Source organism: Chelmon rostratus, chromosome 1 (assembly GCF_017976325.1).
Source record: "Chelmon rostratus isolate fCheRos1 chromosome 1, fCheRos1.pri, whole genome shotgun sequence".
Classification (NCBI taxonomy): Eukaryota; Metazoa; Chordata; class Actinopteri; order Chaetodontiformes; family Chaetodontidae; genus Chelmon; species Chelmon rostratus.
The window spans coordinates 27761319-27776226 of record NC_055658.1 but is presented as its reverse complement, the minus strand read 5'-3'; the positions used below and the strand labels follow the sequence as shown (position 1 = coordinate 27776226).

Sequence of the window (14908 nt, the reverse complement as noted above, 5' to 3'; positions counted from 1 at the left end):
TAGACAGAGCAAGGGTGATGGCTTTCTTGACAGTCAGTCAGTGATCCAGTCTACAAGCATCACCATCCTCATTTCCATCCTTGTCACTGTTGTCGATATTTGCACAGCAGCTCACAGAAAAGTCTAGACACTCATTAAGTAAGACGAGGGAAGGTTTCAATGTTCTGTGGCACTATCCAGTTGTTTTTTGTTTGACTTGTTCTGCTACAGTGTATGTTTGGAAAACTGGCATTTGGAAGTCACAGAAGACAGCAAGACAGCGTATATCGGGCTTTTCTTTGAAACACTAAGGTTTTTGTATTTTGTAGCATCAAACTTGAAGGCCAACTACTCTGGGATACTCCTACATTGTTAAATATGTTTCATTTGTGAAGTGACAGAATTCTGTTTTCTGATGAAGAATACCTTTCGACTGTGAGTAATATGCATACTTATGTAGCTGTCGTTAAAAAGTTGAACATATGGGCCTAAATACAGCTAGCAAGGCAACTTGATGAGAACTGTGAACAGCGGGCCATGTGTTTGACATGAAATCCCCAAGTTAAAGCACAGGTCTCTATTTTGGCTGAACAATAGTGCAAAGCATCCACAACAAAATACTGTCAATCTCTTTAAAAATTTGGGGCACAATCTGAAAATGGTGTATTTTACTGAAGATATTTATAAACTAGCATTCAGTTCAGTCAGGTTTTTGTCTTGATTCACATGATCACAACCACTGTTGCTGCCAGATCTTAAGATGTTTGTGTAATTGCATACACTGATAATTCCCCACAATTACCCTGTTAACATGACTATCCCGGGGGTGATGTGGAAATGTCTTTGTGAAATGCAACAAAACATTTGACAGGCGTAATCCTGCTGTAGCATGTCCTCAGCGAGGACACACACACAGGTGCTGCCCCTGGCTTTTTTAGATGAGGCTACAGAGAAAGCATTTTGTGGGAATGGCTTTATGCTATCTCTTTGTTTGCAACTTCTGTCGCGTCGCGCCTCTCCTCCCACCTTTGCTCCATGTGCTCTGTGTAGGGCATGAAAATACCAAACAGATGGGCAAAGTGCATTTTAAGGTCAGAAAAATACAAGCATGTCATAGTGCCCAGTGTGTCCTGTAGCTGCGCAGCTACTGCGTTTATTGGGTATGTTATTTGTGGAGAAATGTGTATACAGTGGCTATTTCCTTCAGTAGTTGTAATTATGAATAACTATAATTTGGAGTCTTAGTTTCTCTCTGTTGCTAACAGCATGTCCTGACAGGAAGAGGCCTAATGTGTTAACTAGCAATTACATGTTAGAATAAATAATCCACAGCTACATCAAGCAAGTGAGGGGGACTTGACCTCACAACCTGCTTCTCAGCTGAATAAAGCCAAAAACGGACCTAATCCATCTACTGCCACTAATATCCAATCAGCCCATGCGAATAGCCTCAAAATAGATGTTAATAACTAGCTATCAGAGAGCCCATGAGGCTGATGGCGACGCATGACACACAGGAGACACACTAACAATACAGTCAGTTAAACTGTGGTCAGCGAGGTCGCCGTTTATCAGAGAATGCACTGAGGCAGCAAAGGAACAGAAACACACACTTACACCCACACACACGCACACGCACGGTCTTTCTTACTCTGTCTCTCCTCACATGCACATACAGTCCAATTATAGAGGGAGGATGAGGCCTGGGCCCTGCGCTCCCACTGACCTTGTTCCAGGACAGATTGATGAGGCGCTGTATCGCCCCAACAGATCAAATAACTCTTTTCTGGCTCTCATTACCAGGACTAGGGGAGATCTGCAAGTGCTCGGCTAAGCTAGTGTAGCATCCTTACACACTGCGCTGCTACCAAAACAACAGTTGTTCTTGACCTATTCCTGAATAAATAAGAACAGAGGTTATTGAACTTTGTATTGAGTATTCAGAGTGTCGCCATCTGCAGAACAGGTCACAGCTGTGTGAATGGTGAAGAAGATAATTGGATAAGTTGTTGTTAGATAATACTGTTTGTTGTTTATTCCACCCTCCCTTAACTGGCAATTTGGCAGTCTAAGTGGAGGCAAAGCATCATTTGCTCTTGTTCATTTCCTGGCAGTGATCACAGTGATGTGCCTGGTTAGTTTTCACAAATTGGTTACTGAAATTCACAAGGAAAAGATGACTCCTACAAATGTTTTTCAGTCATCCCTTGTTCACTCCTTTTTAGCCTATTCCACCGAACATTGACATTAAATGTAATGTTTTATGTTTTAACCTAGCTTAACTCCTGTTTTTTATCTGGATTTCACAGTTCCTCCCCAGTTTGTCAAGCGGCCAGCCAACATTTATGCCCATGAGTCCATGGACATCGTCTTTGAGTGTGAGGTTTCAGGATCACCAGCTCCCACCGTCAAATGGGTCAAGAATGGAGATGCTGTGATCCCCAGTGATTACTTCAAAATAATTGTAAGTTCATTTGTCACTGAAGTAGTGCCTTTCTAGCTTTTCTGCACTGAAGAAGCTTTATAATCAGCAGCACTTGCATGATTTTGCATCATCACACTGTCATGGTTAAGAGTTTGAGATTGGTTACAAAACCACTTGTAACATCATGAACTGCTTGTCTTTGTTTATTCTCTTTTTTCATTTTTCTTTCCCTTCCTTCCTGTTTTGTAGAAGGAGCACAACCTGCAGGTTCTTGGTCTGGTCAAGTCAGATGAGGGTTTCTACCAGTGCCTTGCAGAAAACGATGCAGGCAACATCCAGTCCAGCGCCCAGCTCATCATCTTAGATCACGGTACGCCACTCAGCAGGACCACCCACTTGTGTGCAAATCAGATGTGTTAGTGAACTAGATAAAACTAATTCTGACGACTCAGAAATCAACCCTGTGTGATCAGCTGGGCTCAGACGTCCAAACACTGCAGTTAGAAATGTGTAAGAATCTGTTCATATCAACAGCACAGTGCTCCTTGGGATTATTTCTTAACTTTTAACAGCCTCATATGAATCACAGTGAAGGGAGCTGGAGTTGTTGAATGCTAACAAAACACACAGAACAGAAGTAGATACCTGTAGCTCAGGAAGTTGTAAAATATATACATATGTATAATGTTTAGGCTTTTTAGAAGGGGCAATAAAAGAAACGATCTCTGTAAAAATGCTCTTTCAACAAAGGCTTGAAAAACACGAGTTAGCTTGGTAACAGGGTGGATCCTCTTCTCTCTATACAGTGTGCCTTATTTATAAGCACCTCGATGGATCCTTGAGGCTGTACACATCTGTGAGGGTGTGAGGAGTACTTGAGAGTGTGTAGTGAACAGTGAAATGAAACCACTGGGATCTTGTTAAACCAGAGGTGACTCAAAGGGAACAGAACTGTATCTGGGGCAAACGATGCTTGGTTTGCACTCAGTCCATTCCACATCTTGTGTTATAGAAATGTTGTGAGGACTTTTGGATTGTTGCTTCACACAATGCCTGTGCTTTGATACAGCACCTTCAGACATGGAAATTGTGTCTTTTAGCAGGAAGCTTTACCTAAACATGAACACATATGCTTGTAAAGTGAGAGTGCCTGGATAGCTGCAGCATAGCCTTTCTTGTTGTACGTTTCCCTGTGAAGCCAAGGGAGAGGTTTGAACACTAAGTCCCAGAGTGTAGCCGCTGAGTGCAGTGTACAGCAAAAGCAGACACCAAGGACAGTGGCTAGAAGCACCAAAAAACTGAAGTACCCGAAAATAGAAGAAAATGTGGAAAATAATGTTAACATCCTAGTTCTTGAGGTAATTTTGTTTCATTATCTCTGATCATTAGAGAAAATGTAATCCAACTTAGATTTGAGATCATTTGCACTGCCATAATAATCATAGTCCAACCCGCAGGGCAAGTAAAACCCTCTGCACAAAACAAGAAAGCAACAAAGAATTCAAAATGATGAACAAGACACAGTTTCACTGAAAGGCATTAACTAAATAAAGGAGTAAGGTGGGAAATGGAGGAACAATAAAATGACAAGGGCAATGAAGGTAAAACAATCCTGATATGGCAGGATTGTACAATCGCTGAGTCAGACTACGTTCCCTCTTATTTTTTGTTTTAAAATGACATTTTAAAGTGAAAACAGTCTCCGTCCAGACAGGCATCTTAACACCGTATCAGAAAAAGTCCCCACCCAGACTAACATGCCTGAAAACGTATACCGCACGACCATTCACATACACTGGGCACGTACATGTCAGTGTTTAGTGTTAGCCTCCTGTGCATGTAGGCAGTGGTAGCGTGATAAAATGCAGAATTTAACCACACAACAGCTGCAGGCATAGACAACAAGGTTAGCAACACCTGTAATTTATTATCCATGTTGAATTAAGTGCTACTAGTCAAGGCTCATAGATATATACTGGCTGAGGTTGTTGTTCCTTCCAGAAAAGGGGTGTGACGACTAAAGGAAGGACATATTTTAAAGGATAAGACCCAATCAAAAGCAGACGTCGGTGTTGTTTCCAGACGTCTATGTTTACACTCATCCACACACCACAGGTGTGGTGTGGATGCTGAGGCATGAACCGAGCAAAAGTTATGACTTTTAAAAGTTAGTGTGGATGTAGCCTCAGTCAGACCCTACCATTTTATTGAGGAAGACAGCAAAGTTTAATCAAGCGTGACCCCCCCCCCCCCCCCTCCCCTCCCTTGAAGCAGGTGGCTAATGGATTAGCATCTAAGTGTCCAACCGCTGGCCCCCCAGCTGTGTCAGCCCCCTCTGATTGGAGGACATGAAGTCAGAAATAATGATGACCTGCAGCTCATTGTGCATTTGTGTTTGACACCATTGATAAGGGTTTTGCCACTTTACATGGCCCCCAGTCTTTTTTTTTTTTTTTTTGTTGATGATGAATGGGATGAATTACTGAGGCAGATGGCCTTGCACACGGGGACTGCCCTAAGCAAGGCTTTGAAGAAATTAATCTCTGTTTAATCCATAAATATCACGGAGAATCTTTTTCTTTCTGACTTTTCTGAGTGTGTACCTCGGTCTTGGACACAGTAACGCTAATATAAACACGCTTACCACCAGTTTCCAGTTTCCTGTTTATTCATCCGTCATTCATAATCCGGTCATCATCTGACTCTCAGATACTTGATCTAGAAAATAACTGAAGTCGCAGTGATGCTGTTTATTCTTGCTTACTTCACTGTGTCAAAGTAATTTCCTCCCTCGAAGGTGCAGTGGTGAATCAATGAGAACATTTTTGAAATCAGCTCATTTTCTGCAGCTATTAGTGTTTTGCGGTCTGATGTAAGTGATAATATGAATCTCTTTAAATTCTATTAGAGTAGTATCTCTCTCCCTAGAGTTTCTCCTCTGTTGTATTCTTCTTTCTTTTCCTCCTCTGCTGCTCAGTATGGACAGTCATTTCCACAGCCATCTGTCACATTTCTGCTACTTCCTCTCACTTTCCCTCTCTTTGTCTTTCACAGCCACCTGCTCTTTGTGATAATCCAACACACTGGGCTTTGTGTCAGTTGAGCTGCCTTCAATATTCCCCCTATATGGCTGCCCCCTCACAGCTGGGCATCTTTGTCCACTTCTTAACCCAGTCTTTACACAAACACCCCTACTGCCCCTCGCTGCCCCTGTGTATTTCGCCTCAGTCAGGTATCCCGCTCACACCTGCCAGGCTTGAACCGTCCTGAAACGGGGCCAGGACAGCACCCCTGTCTGACGGCTGCCTCGCAGTCGAGGGAAATAAGCCAGGGACTTGCCACAGGGATAAAGTTGTCTTTGCCCAACAGGGAAATCAATGGGGGTGAACTGCATATAAACACCCAGCCAGCTGCAAGTTGGCTAATATTCATTAGTGCTCATAATCTTTGCATCTTGACACTGCCAGCTGCAGTTAAATGTGGCTCCACTGATGATTCCCACTTGTGGTTGTTTGGAATGGAAAAAGGTCAGCTGTTAACATGTGTACAATATCTTGACAGTTATTTACAGTGATATGTGCTTTGTATCAATACACTTGGCTTTGAACAGCAGTACATAGCAATGGATAGTTCATGGACAAACTGCTGTAGAAGAGAAAATGCATTATTTCACTTTGCCTCAGCAATCTTACAGCCTTGAAAAACAGATTTCTGGGCAAATGGAGGTCAAAAATAGGACCTCAGATTGCAGTCTCGAACAATTTTCCTGGACATTCCACAGCCATGTGCAATATGGGTCAACTAGTTGCAAACAGATGTGGGTAAATAGGAGCACAAATGCCACAAGTGGACCTCATGGGGTCCTAATTATGCAGTGTAATGCAGGCCAAGTAAGTGCCTCTTAATGTGCCTTGTAAAACTGCCACATTCAGACTTCTCGTCTTTTGGAAGTGCTGGAGGTTTGTGTAGTTGTGCTATTTTTTGTTGTCATTACATTTTTCCTCAGAGACGGAAAGCAATAATTTAATTTGGTATGACTTTCCACAGTGACAACTGCAAAATAATTTCTCACATATAATTATATGGAAACTGGCGGGCTGTCCAGGGTGTACCCGGCCTCTCACCCAATGACAGCTGCGATTGAGCCCCCCACGACCCTCCATAGGATAAGCGGTTATAGATGATGGATGAAGCAATAGTGATTTTAAACTTAATTCAGTTCGTCATATTAAATGTCATTAACAAATTTGATTTAACATATGTGTACTGTATATGAAGTTTTATTAAATTCCCAGCCTGTTTTTTCCTCTCTAGACTACAAATACAACCGCTCTAGCTATCATCAGTGATTCCCTGCTGGCAGTTTGCTGCCCACATGTGGACCTTATTGTCAGAATGATCATTAAGGAGGTTAGTCAGCAGAGGTTGTGCTATTTAAGGATTTATCTATCATCACATGTCATCTATAGACAATCTGCTGCAACAGTTTGCGGTCTTTTCCAGGCACATGACTATGTGACCTGTTTATGCATGATATGGTAGTAGGCGGCAATTACGGGTGGAGAGGAAACGGGTTACGTTTTTCAACTTTGAAGTTGACATCTGTGACCCATGCCTAGACAAAGCACTTGTTTATGTGATTGTCATCTTTCCATATACACTACAAAGACTGAGACTGTGACTGAAGTTTGATAAGGTGGCCGTTGCAGTGTGTTTGCTTTTTGTGTGGTTCTTTAAGATCCAGCGCAGCGCTGAAACACTGCCGTTGTTGCCTTCCAGAGGTGGAAAGCTGTATATATAACATTTACATTTTAGAAAGAGACATTCACTAGAGAACAGAAAAGCCCCTACGTGTTCCTCAGCATTATGTATTCCTATTTTAACAATCTCAAAGCAAAAGCACATACTTACTAGATGCCCACTTGTCGAAATAGGCAAGTTTAAGATTCAAGCACCTAAAAGCTTAATATGACAAATGCAGACAGATCTACATTTAACATAGGCAAACAAAAGAGAAGTGGATGCGCTCACTTTGCTGTTTGCTCTTAAGTATGTTTTTTATGCTTTTTTTCATTTGCATAAATTCAAGAGATGTACTTCCATTTACATGTGAATACTTATTTTACCTCCTTCCACATGCCGGCTTCAATATGCTCCCCTGTCTGAGCTGTCTGTCTCTCTATCTCTCCTCTCTTCTCCTCTCCATTCCCACCGCTCACATGAGTAATGTTTTGACATTTTGCCTCCGAGTGCCCAAGCCAAATACTTCACTAGAGAGCCCGAAAGCTTGTTTGGATCTATGAGCTCCCGGCTCTCATGCTGTTTTAGCCACGACTTTGCAAGTGAATTTCATGATGAATGAAAGGTAGACCTTTCACTGAATACTTGGCCAGCTCCAGGTACGAGATAACACAATTTAAAAACATCAGCCGCTTGATGCTGTGCAACGCAGCAATATACATTTTTGCTTCTTTATCCTGCAGGCTAGTGTTCCCAGCTATTATTCAGGTCATTTTATGACGAAAGAAAGGTGACACAATATTCCTGATGCAAATGCATATATTCAAGCTTTTGTTGAAGCCAAATGCAGTCCTCCTCTATGCCTCGCTCTTTTTCCTTCCATTTCTGTCTGCTTTTCTCGTTCTACCTCTATCCCTCTGCCTTTCCCTTCATCTTCCCCTTTATCCAGCCATGCTGCCATTAGTTTTCCCCTCCCCTCCTCTTAGACCTGTGGCAGCTAACAGAAGAGTCCTGTCCTCCCCTCCCATCAGAGGTACCAGACCCCCACTGAGAGATGGAGATGCCTCATCACTGCCTGAGTGCTCACTGTGCCTCCTGGTTTTCCTCTCCCTCCATCACTCTGTGTATTTATGAGTGCAGGCATCAGGAGAGCTGGCATGATAAACTGACATGCGTGCTGTCCCCAAAGCTGTAGCCTGACAAACTGACAGGCACAGGGAGATACTGGAAGGGATCTGTAGAGAGCTGCTCATACCGTAACTTCATTAGTAAATCAATTAATTATGGCAGACTTGAGCACCAGACATCCCTGTGAAATGACACAGAAACCAAGAGTCTCCCACTGTATTTGCAGATGACTTGGCACTGCCATTAGCAACCACCGGATGCTTTGATCTGGGCCACGACACATAACACCTGATAAAGATTACACCTCGGAAGGTATCCAGACATCTAGAAAACCCACACGAGTTTTATTTAGATGTTGCTAATTTACGAAACATGAAACAAAATCAAGTGGAAGTTTAACCTTGCCTGTGAAGCGTCTGAGGACAAACCAATTAGAGGCAACGTGAAGTCTTCTGCACTATTTTAGTAACAGTGAGACAAAATTAATCTCCTTCTGTAAAGGCATTAAGCTTGAGCAGAAATACTAAACAATGCATGTGGGACAAGAATGTGACCCAACAACTCCTCTTGTTGAAAATACATTTGTCTGGAGCCACAAAATCATACTTAAAAATATTAAACCTTAAGAAAACTATTGGCAAGAAACACGCACAACATAAGAAATGCAGAGTAATAGACCAAAGCTATTGTAGCCAGATGACTGTAAGCTGAACATAACCCGGCTAAAGAAAGCTGTCATGGGCCGATCGGGTTGCCAGAAGTAATTCTGCTCACGCTTTGAACAACAAAAAGCAGAGAAAGCTCCAAACTCTTTCACCTTATGTTCAAAATGTTGTACTAAGTCTGAAGAGAGATGAATTTTCCAAACAGAACTGATATTTGCTGCACATTTGTAACACAAACAGACACTCAAATACTGAAATTGAATTGTTTCTACACAAGCAATAACGATTTCCACACTGACTGCGGATACACATGAGAGAGGGGAACGCTCAGCAGCTGAGATCTGCTGTTGTTGCTGCATGCAAACAGGAAGGGTTTTATGTACAAATATATCTTGATGCTAAAGCCTTACTGTTGTTGTCTTCTAATAGAAATCAAGAAGTACTCGAATTGATATCGAATTGAAAGTAAAGGGAAAGATGAAGAGAGATACTTAAAAGGAGGCCTCTGCTGTCCCAGTACTGCTGTCAGTGTGATGTACTGCAGTGGCGGAGAGAAATTCACTTTATTATGAATCCATGTAATGTAAAATGTAACTGGATCACTGTTAAACAACAAAGAAACAGACCAAGTTTCAGTTTGTAGGGGGAGCTGTTAAAAATGGTTTTAAAAAAAAAATACCCAAACGCATTAGTTGCAGACAAGCCACATATGGGGGATCCCACCACTACATCGGAGCACCACCCTTATTCCCTGTTCAAATCAAGAAGTGAGAATAGGCTGCTAAAAGACCCTTCCCTCCAGTCCGACTCCGCCAGTACTGAATAAAAGCCCAGGCACACTTCAGGGAATACAGTGTGCTCCATCATCTGCTAGCGGGGTCATGGCCGGGCCAGCAGGAGTGAATGTGTAATGTTGTGAGCATGTGAATGTGTCAGCACAGTGCAGGGCTGCGCACCATGTCTTCTGCTGGCACGTTGGTTTGTATCGTAACTTTACCTTCAGCAGCAGGAAGCAGTGTGACAATATGACAGGTGAACAACATGTTGTGTACTGCTGGGGTACACGTGCACGCACACGTATGGTCACACTTCTTTTACTGACGGCCTTCAAGAGGTCACAGAGACACAAACTAATTGTGTTCACTGGTTGATCCAACTAAATAGTCTCTCAGTGTCCGTTCAAGCCTGCAATCATCATGTCAAGGCTGCGCTTGCTTGCCTTGACCCTCTTTGTTTCCTGCTTCATCTCTGTCCTATGCTAAATGGACACTAGTGACAGCACACAGTAGTGGGTGGATGAAATGTCTGACAAGTATACATGACAGCAAGGACATCTGGCTGTCGATGTTTTATATGCTGATGACTTTTTTTTTTACATTTTTGTCTAAGATTGTGTGTTTTATGCTGCCTGTCTTGGCCGGGATGCTCTTGAAAAGGAGCTTTTGAATCTCAATGAGACTTTCTCCTGGTTAAATAAAGGTTGAAAAAAAAGTGCAGGCATTGTGCAACAGTTACTACGATCGTGAACTTTGCCATCTCTGTTCGAGAGGTGTTGATTTAACTGTATGGTAATGTTTTGTTTTGTTGCTGCAGTTTGTGGTGCTGTTTATTTTCAAAATTGCAATTTCCAAAAGTCAACATTAAATTATAATGAACATCCCATTCGAGTGATGCCGTGGAAACAGAGATAAGAAGCCTAAACGGAGAGAGTAGTGTGTTGTTGGCGCTAAACACATGCTAATTAAGTGCAAGTGGGGGATAAAATTGCCTCCAAAAAAGTAGTTGAATCCCTTTCCATTGAAACACTGCAGTAAGTGACAAATTTACCTGTTCTCCAGCAGCTGAATTTCATATTCACTACATGTAGCTGCTCGTGCTATTATACACTGCGGGTGCTATTATAATAAGTGGCTTATCTTAACTTTCAGTGTTGACTATCATTTGCTGTTGGTGGGTTATGGTTGATTAAACAAATGTGATAATATTGTTGTTTTATTTAGAGCATTATAGTTACATTTATTAAAGCCTGTGATCATGAAAAGGCAATATAAAAACATATCGGGGCATTTGTTGGAGAATATTAATCATATGTAAATGTGAATATATCCACTAAATTTTTGCCTCGTAGCAAAATAAATTGAAATTCAAATTTGGGGATGAAGCCCTAAAATGTGCACACAGCGGCTTAGCCAGAAGACACGCACAAAATGTCTTTGGCACGCACACGCACCATGTTAGTGATAGTGATTAGTGAATGTGTTCCCCCACTGCGTGCTGCAGGAAGCTGATCAGAGGGATTGTAGGCTAAATTGATTGTGAAGAGCTGAAATCAGCCTCCACCAAATTGCTGTTTGTACGGACGCTGATGGCAGAGTGTTTGTGTTGCGGCTCTGTCTCTCAGGGATGGTGTTGAATGTGTATGTGTGTGCTTACAAGCTCAGGCTCTCACAGCACGGGCTGAACTTTTCCAAGGGTTGCATTTACTCAACCATGGTGAAAGGCTTTGCCTCATTTATAAATGGTCTTTTGCTTAAGTTCTAACTGCAAAATGTTACGGGTACCAACCTACCTTGCTGTTGTTTTGTACAGTAAAGCGCAAAAACAATTAAAATAGCTTTCAGTTGCTGCGTTAGTGCTGTGTTTTGAAGGTCAGTCTTGTTATCAACGCCAGTTTTAGGCCTGTACGTGTGAGAGATTTGCTCTTTCCTGACAGTCTGTTTTGCACACCTCACTAACGCGTGACCATATTTAGGATATATGGCCAACACACACTCATCCAGGATGTCGATCTGATGTTTTTGGACGTGGACGGTCCTCTGGGTGCAGTAATTGGAAGTACCACGTGGCACAAAAACATCACTTTCCCTTCACACCCTTCCCTTAGCTGCAGGCAGCTGACCCCTGTGAGCGGCACCAACAAAGCTGGAGCTTTTATTTTTCCTGTTAGCACCCACCCCCCCTTCTCTCCACTGAGCCTCCCAGTTTCCATAAGCTAAAAGTAGACTAGTGAGTAACATCACAGTGGGTTGTGGGCACCCCGCTGCCTGCTAGCGTAGTGCGGTAGCCGCTTCTCAGTGGGTCTGACCCAGGGAGGCCGCTTTATTGGTAGGAGTCTGATTAGCTGGACTGTTTGTTAGGGAGTCTCCCAAGGGGGGTGCAGCTGCTCTCACTTCTGCAAGCATACTATTTGACCTTTTCAGCCTGTTCCTGGTCGTTCAGCTCCACTCACTTTGTACATGAAATGTTGCAAGTGCATGTATACACACATACACACTGCTAACAGAGAGCTTTCCCTGAATTCAATTACTTTATTCCAGGCTTGCTCTGTTCCCCCTGTAAAGGTTGAATTGTATTCTTGTACCTCCAGTGTAATAAGATACAAAGGCAGGCAGCGCAGAAAGAAAAGCTTGTTTCCAGTCCTGGGCATTGGTGGTGGAATGCTCTGGAGATGTGCAGCATCACTGGCTGTTTTGATCTGCTTGAAAGGCGAACCCAAGAGGCCTCTCTTTCCACTCCCAGCCAGCATGTGGAGCACGTGATGCATATGATGCAGATTTGTCAAAGTGGGAACGGAGGTGGAGGGGAGGGGGGTTTACATTGTATACCGTAGTCGCACATCTTCATTTGCATACCGAGTCTGGGCAAGCAGCTGTTGCCCTCATGATCGTGCATGTTTCTGCCTGTGTGTGTTTGTGTGTGTGTGTCTGTGTGTGTTTGTGTGTGTGTTTGTGTGTGTGTTGAAGCAAGTTGTTCAAAGGAACAAAGCAATCACACCCAAATTAACATACCAGTGGCTCAAGGATCAAGGGGGTACATGTGTTTGATGGTGGAGGAGCTCTGTATGTACACACAGTGGATGCTTAATTATTGATGTACCCATTCAATTACTGTCGTCATCCCCAAATAGGCGTGTTTGTTTTCCCCTATGTGTTGGGATCTGTGGATCCTCTGGGTTTGTTATGTCTCAGTAGAATGTATATGGCATTTTATTCATTCCCACGCACTAAACATCCTTGCTTCGTATTTATTTTGAGGACCAAGAGCAGGGATTGCCACTTTTTCATGAAAAACAAATTATCAGAAAGTAAATTGCCGGAGGGCCAAGAGTGGATGCAAACACAGACATACCATCATCCCATCCAAAACATGCCCCATACACATTCTTCTGCTTGTTTATGTAAGCCCACAGGGAATTTGAGAATGTTGATTTTGGATGTGAAAAGCAAGATAAATGTAAAACTGAGCAAACTGTGCCATTTAGGAGAGAACCGCTGCAGGGTTTCAAAAGGACAGCTTTTCTGGTTGATAAACAAGAACATGCACAGGCTTTCGGAGGTTTTAGCTGCCTGATAAAGAGACCATCCTTAGAAGCACAAACACCCCCCATCCTAATGTAGTATCTGTATCACCACATGGCATCCAGGAGTCCCATGGATCCATCAGATGGGTCCTCTCACATCCCACTTTGTCTCCACCGCTAGAGGAGTGTTTAGGGACTGTGGAGTCATAAATACATCTGCGGCCCACTCCAAGCCCTTTATAACTGCGTTTATGGTCTGTGCTTATTGAGGCAGAGAGGCTGTGATGTGCTTTTTCAAAAATGTTTGTCAGAATATTGACCCACACACCTTCTGCATTGCGATGCAGCAGCGACAGTGTTGGCTGGCAGTAACACAAAAAGCTTGAGATCCCATTTTGCAATATTCTGCACATGACCACATGAGTGCTCTCTTCTCTTGCATTACTTTGATGTGTCCCACCATCAGCATCTCCAACGGGTAAAGATTGTTCCAGGGAAATATTCCAATCACTCAAGACTTAATGAGGAGAAAATTTATTCATTTTTGGGATTGACGTGTATTTTTTAAAATTGATTGAAGCTTATTTCTCTCCTGGGGAACGTGCCATATTTCAAACTTTCTGCTTTTGTCGAGAACATGCCCTAGAAAACAACAGGGAGGAATATGGAGGAGCTGCTGTCTGAAATTTTTTGGGAGAATCAGTTTGAGACACAAAGACTTTTCTCTTTTTGGATTATGTCAGTGAGTTGAAACACCTCGTCAGTTTAAGCCTTTGTGAGGTTTGAGCTGCACTTTAATCTTGACTGTCTCTGATTATCACAGCGGGAGGGAATGTGTGCAGTAACTGATATGCTCCAGCAATCTGATACTGTATCTCTGTCAGTTTCCCCTCGGCCAGTGATAAGGTGGTACACAATACAGGGTGTGCTTTCATCCTTTGTTGATGAATGTCTCGCATTCTTATTGTTTATAATTGCTTTTCATGTATTGCTGTATGCTTGTAAGCACTTTGTAAGTGTTAAAAATTGAGTTAAAAATTGAGTTTATTATTGCTGTTGACAAGGTACTCAAGAAGAAACGAAGAGAACAGAAAAAACCCATGCTCGGTCAGCCTTTTTCTTTCCATTTCTCCCTTCACCTTGCACTTTGTCTTCCCTTGAACAATTTGTCTTCTCTTTCTGACTCAGTTTCCTTTGTCAGCGCAATAAGGAGCTGCTCAAATGTCATGAGCTGTCAGACTTGCTCATCTCTCCGGTCTTATCTTGAAAGAAAGAAAGGGGAACAAGATTATATGGGAAAAAGCAGCTATAGTTATCACCAGCAGCTCTATGAACTGTTGTTGCTTATGCTATCTTTATGTTTAAATGAAAGGACTGCGCCATGAATTTTTGTCTTTGTTCAAAAGGAATCTGAGTTCTCTGTAATCACCCTCATGTACTTGAACTACAAGCGCAGATATGTGCTGTTCAATTTATAGTCCTAGATTTTCTCATCACGCCAGTATTGCACGTTTGCATGAAACATGACGAAGCCTGTCGGTTTTAATTGACAGTGCGCTTTGTCTTGTGCTTTTTTGAAGGCTCTGGGCCATGCTTTTTGAGTACATTGTTCATTCTTGCTGTGTTCATTCTATGGCAGATAAAAGCACTGACTCAGTAATGGACCATTAG

General features: G+C 42.6%; 1 protein-coding gene across 8 annotated transcripts in view; it reads left to right on the top strand.

The window, feature by feature from the left end:
- neo1a (neogenin 1a) overlaps nucleotides 1–14908 on the top strand; it is a 152997-nt gene that overhangs the window by 101733 nt on the left and 36356 nt on the right. For all 8 annotated transcript variants that reach the window (XM_041935118.1, XM_041935142.1, XM_041935100.1 and 5 more), the window contains exons 6-7: nucleotides 2289–2443; nucleotides 2654–2774. In XM_041935118.1, the coding sequence (XP_041791052.1) occupies nucleotides 2289–2443; nucleotides 2654–2774 (276 nt within the window). The remainder of the gene's footprint in view (nucleotides 1–2288; nucleotides 2444–2653; nucleotides 2775–14908) is intronic.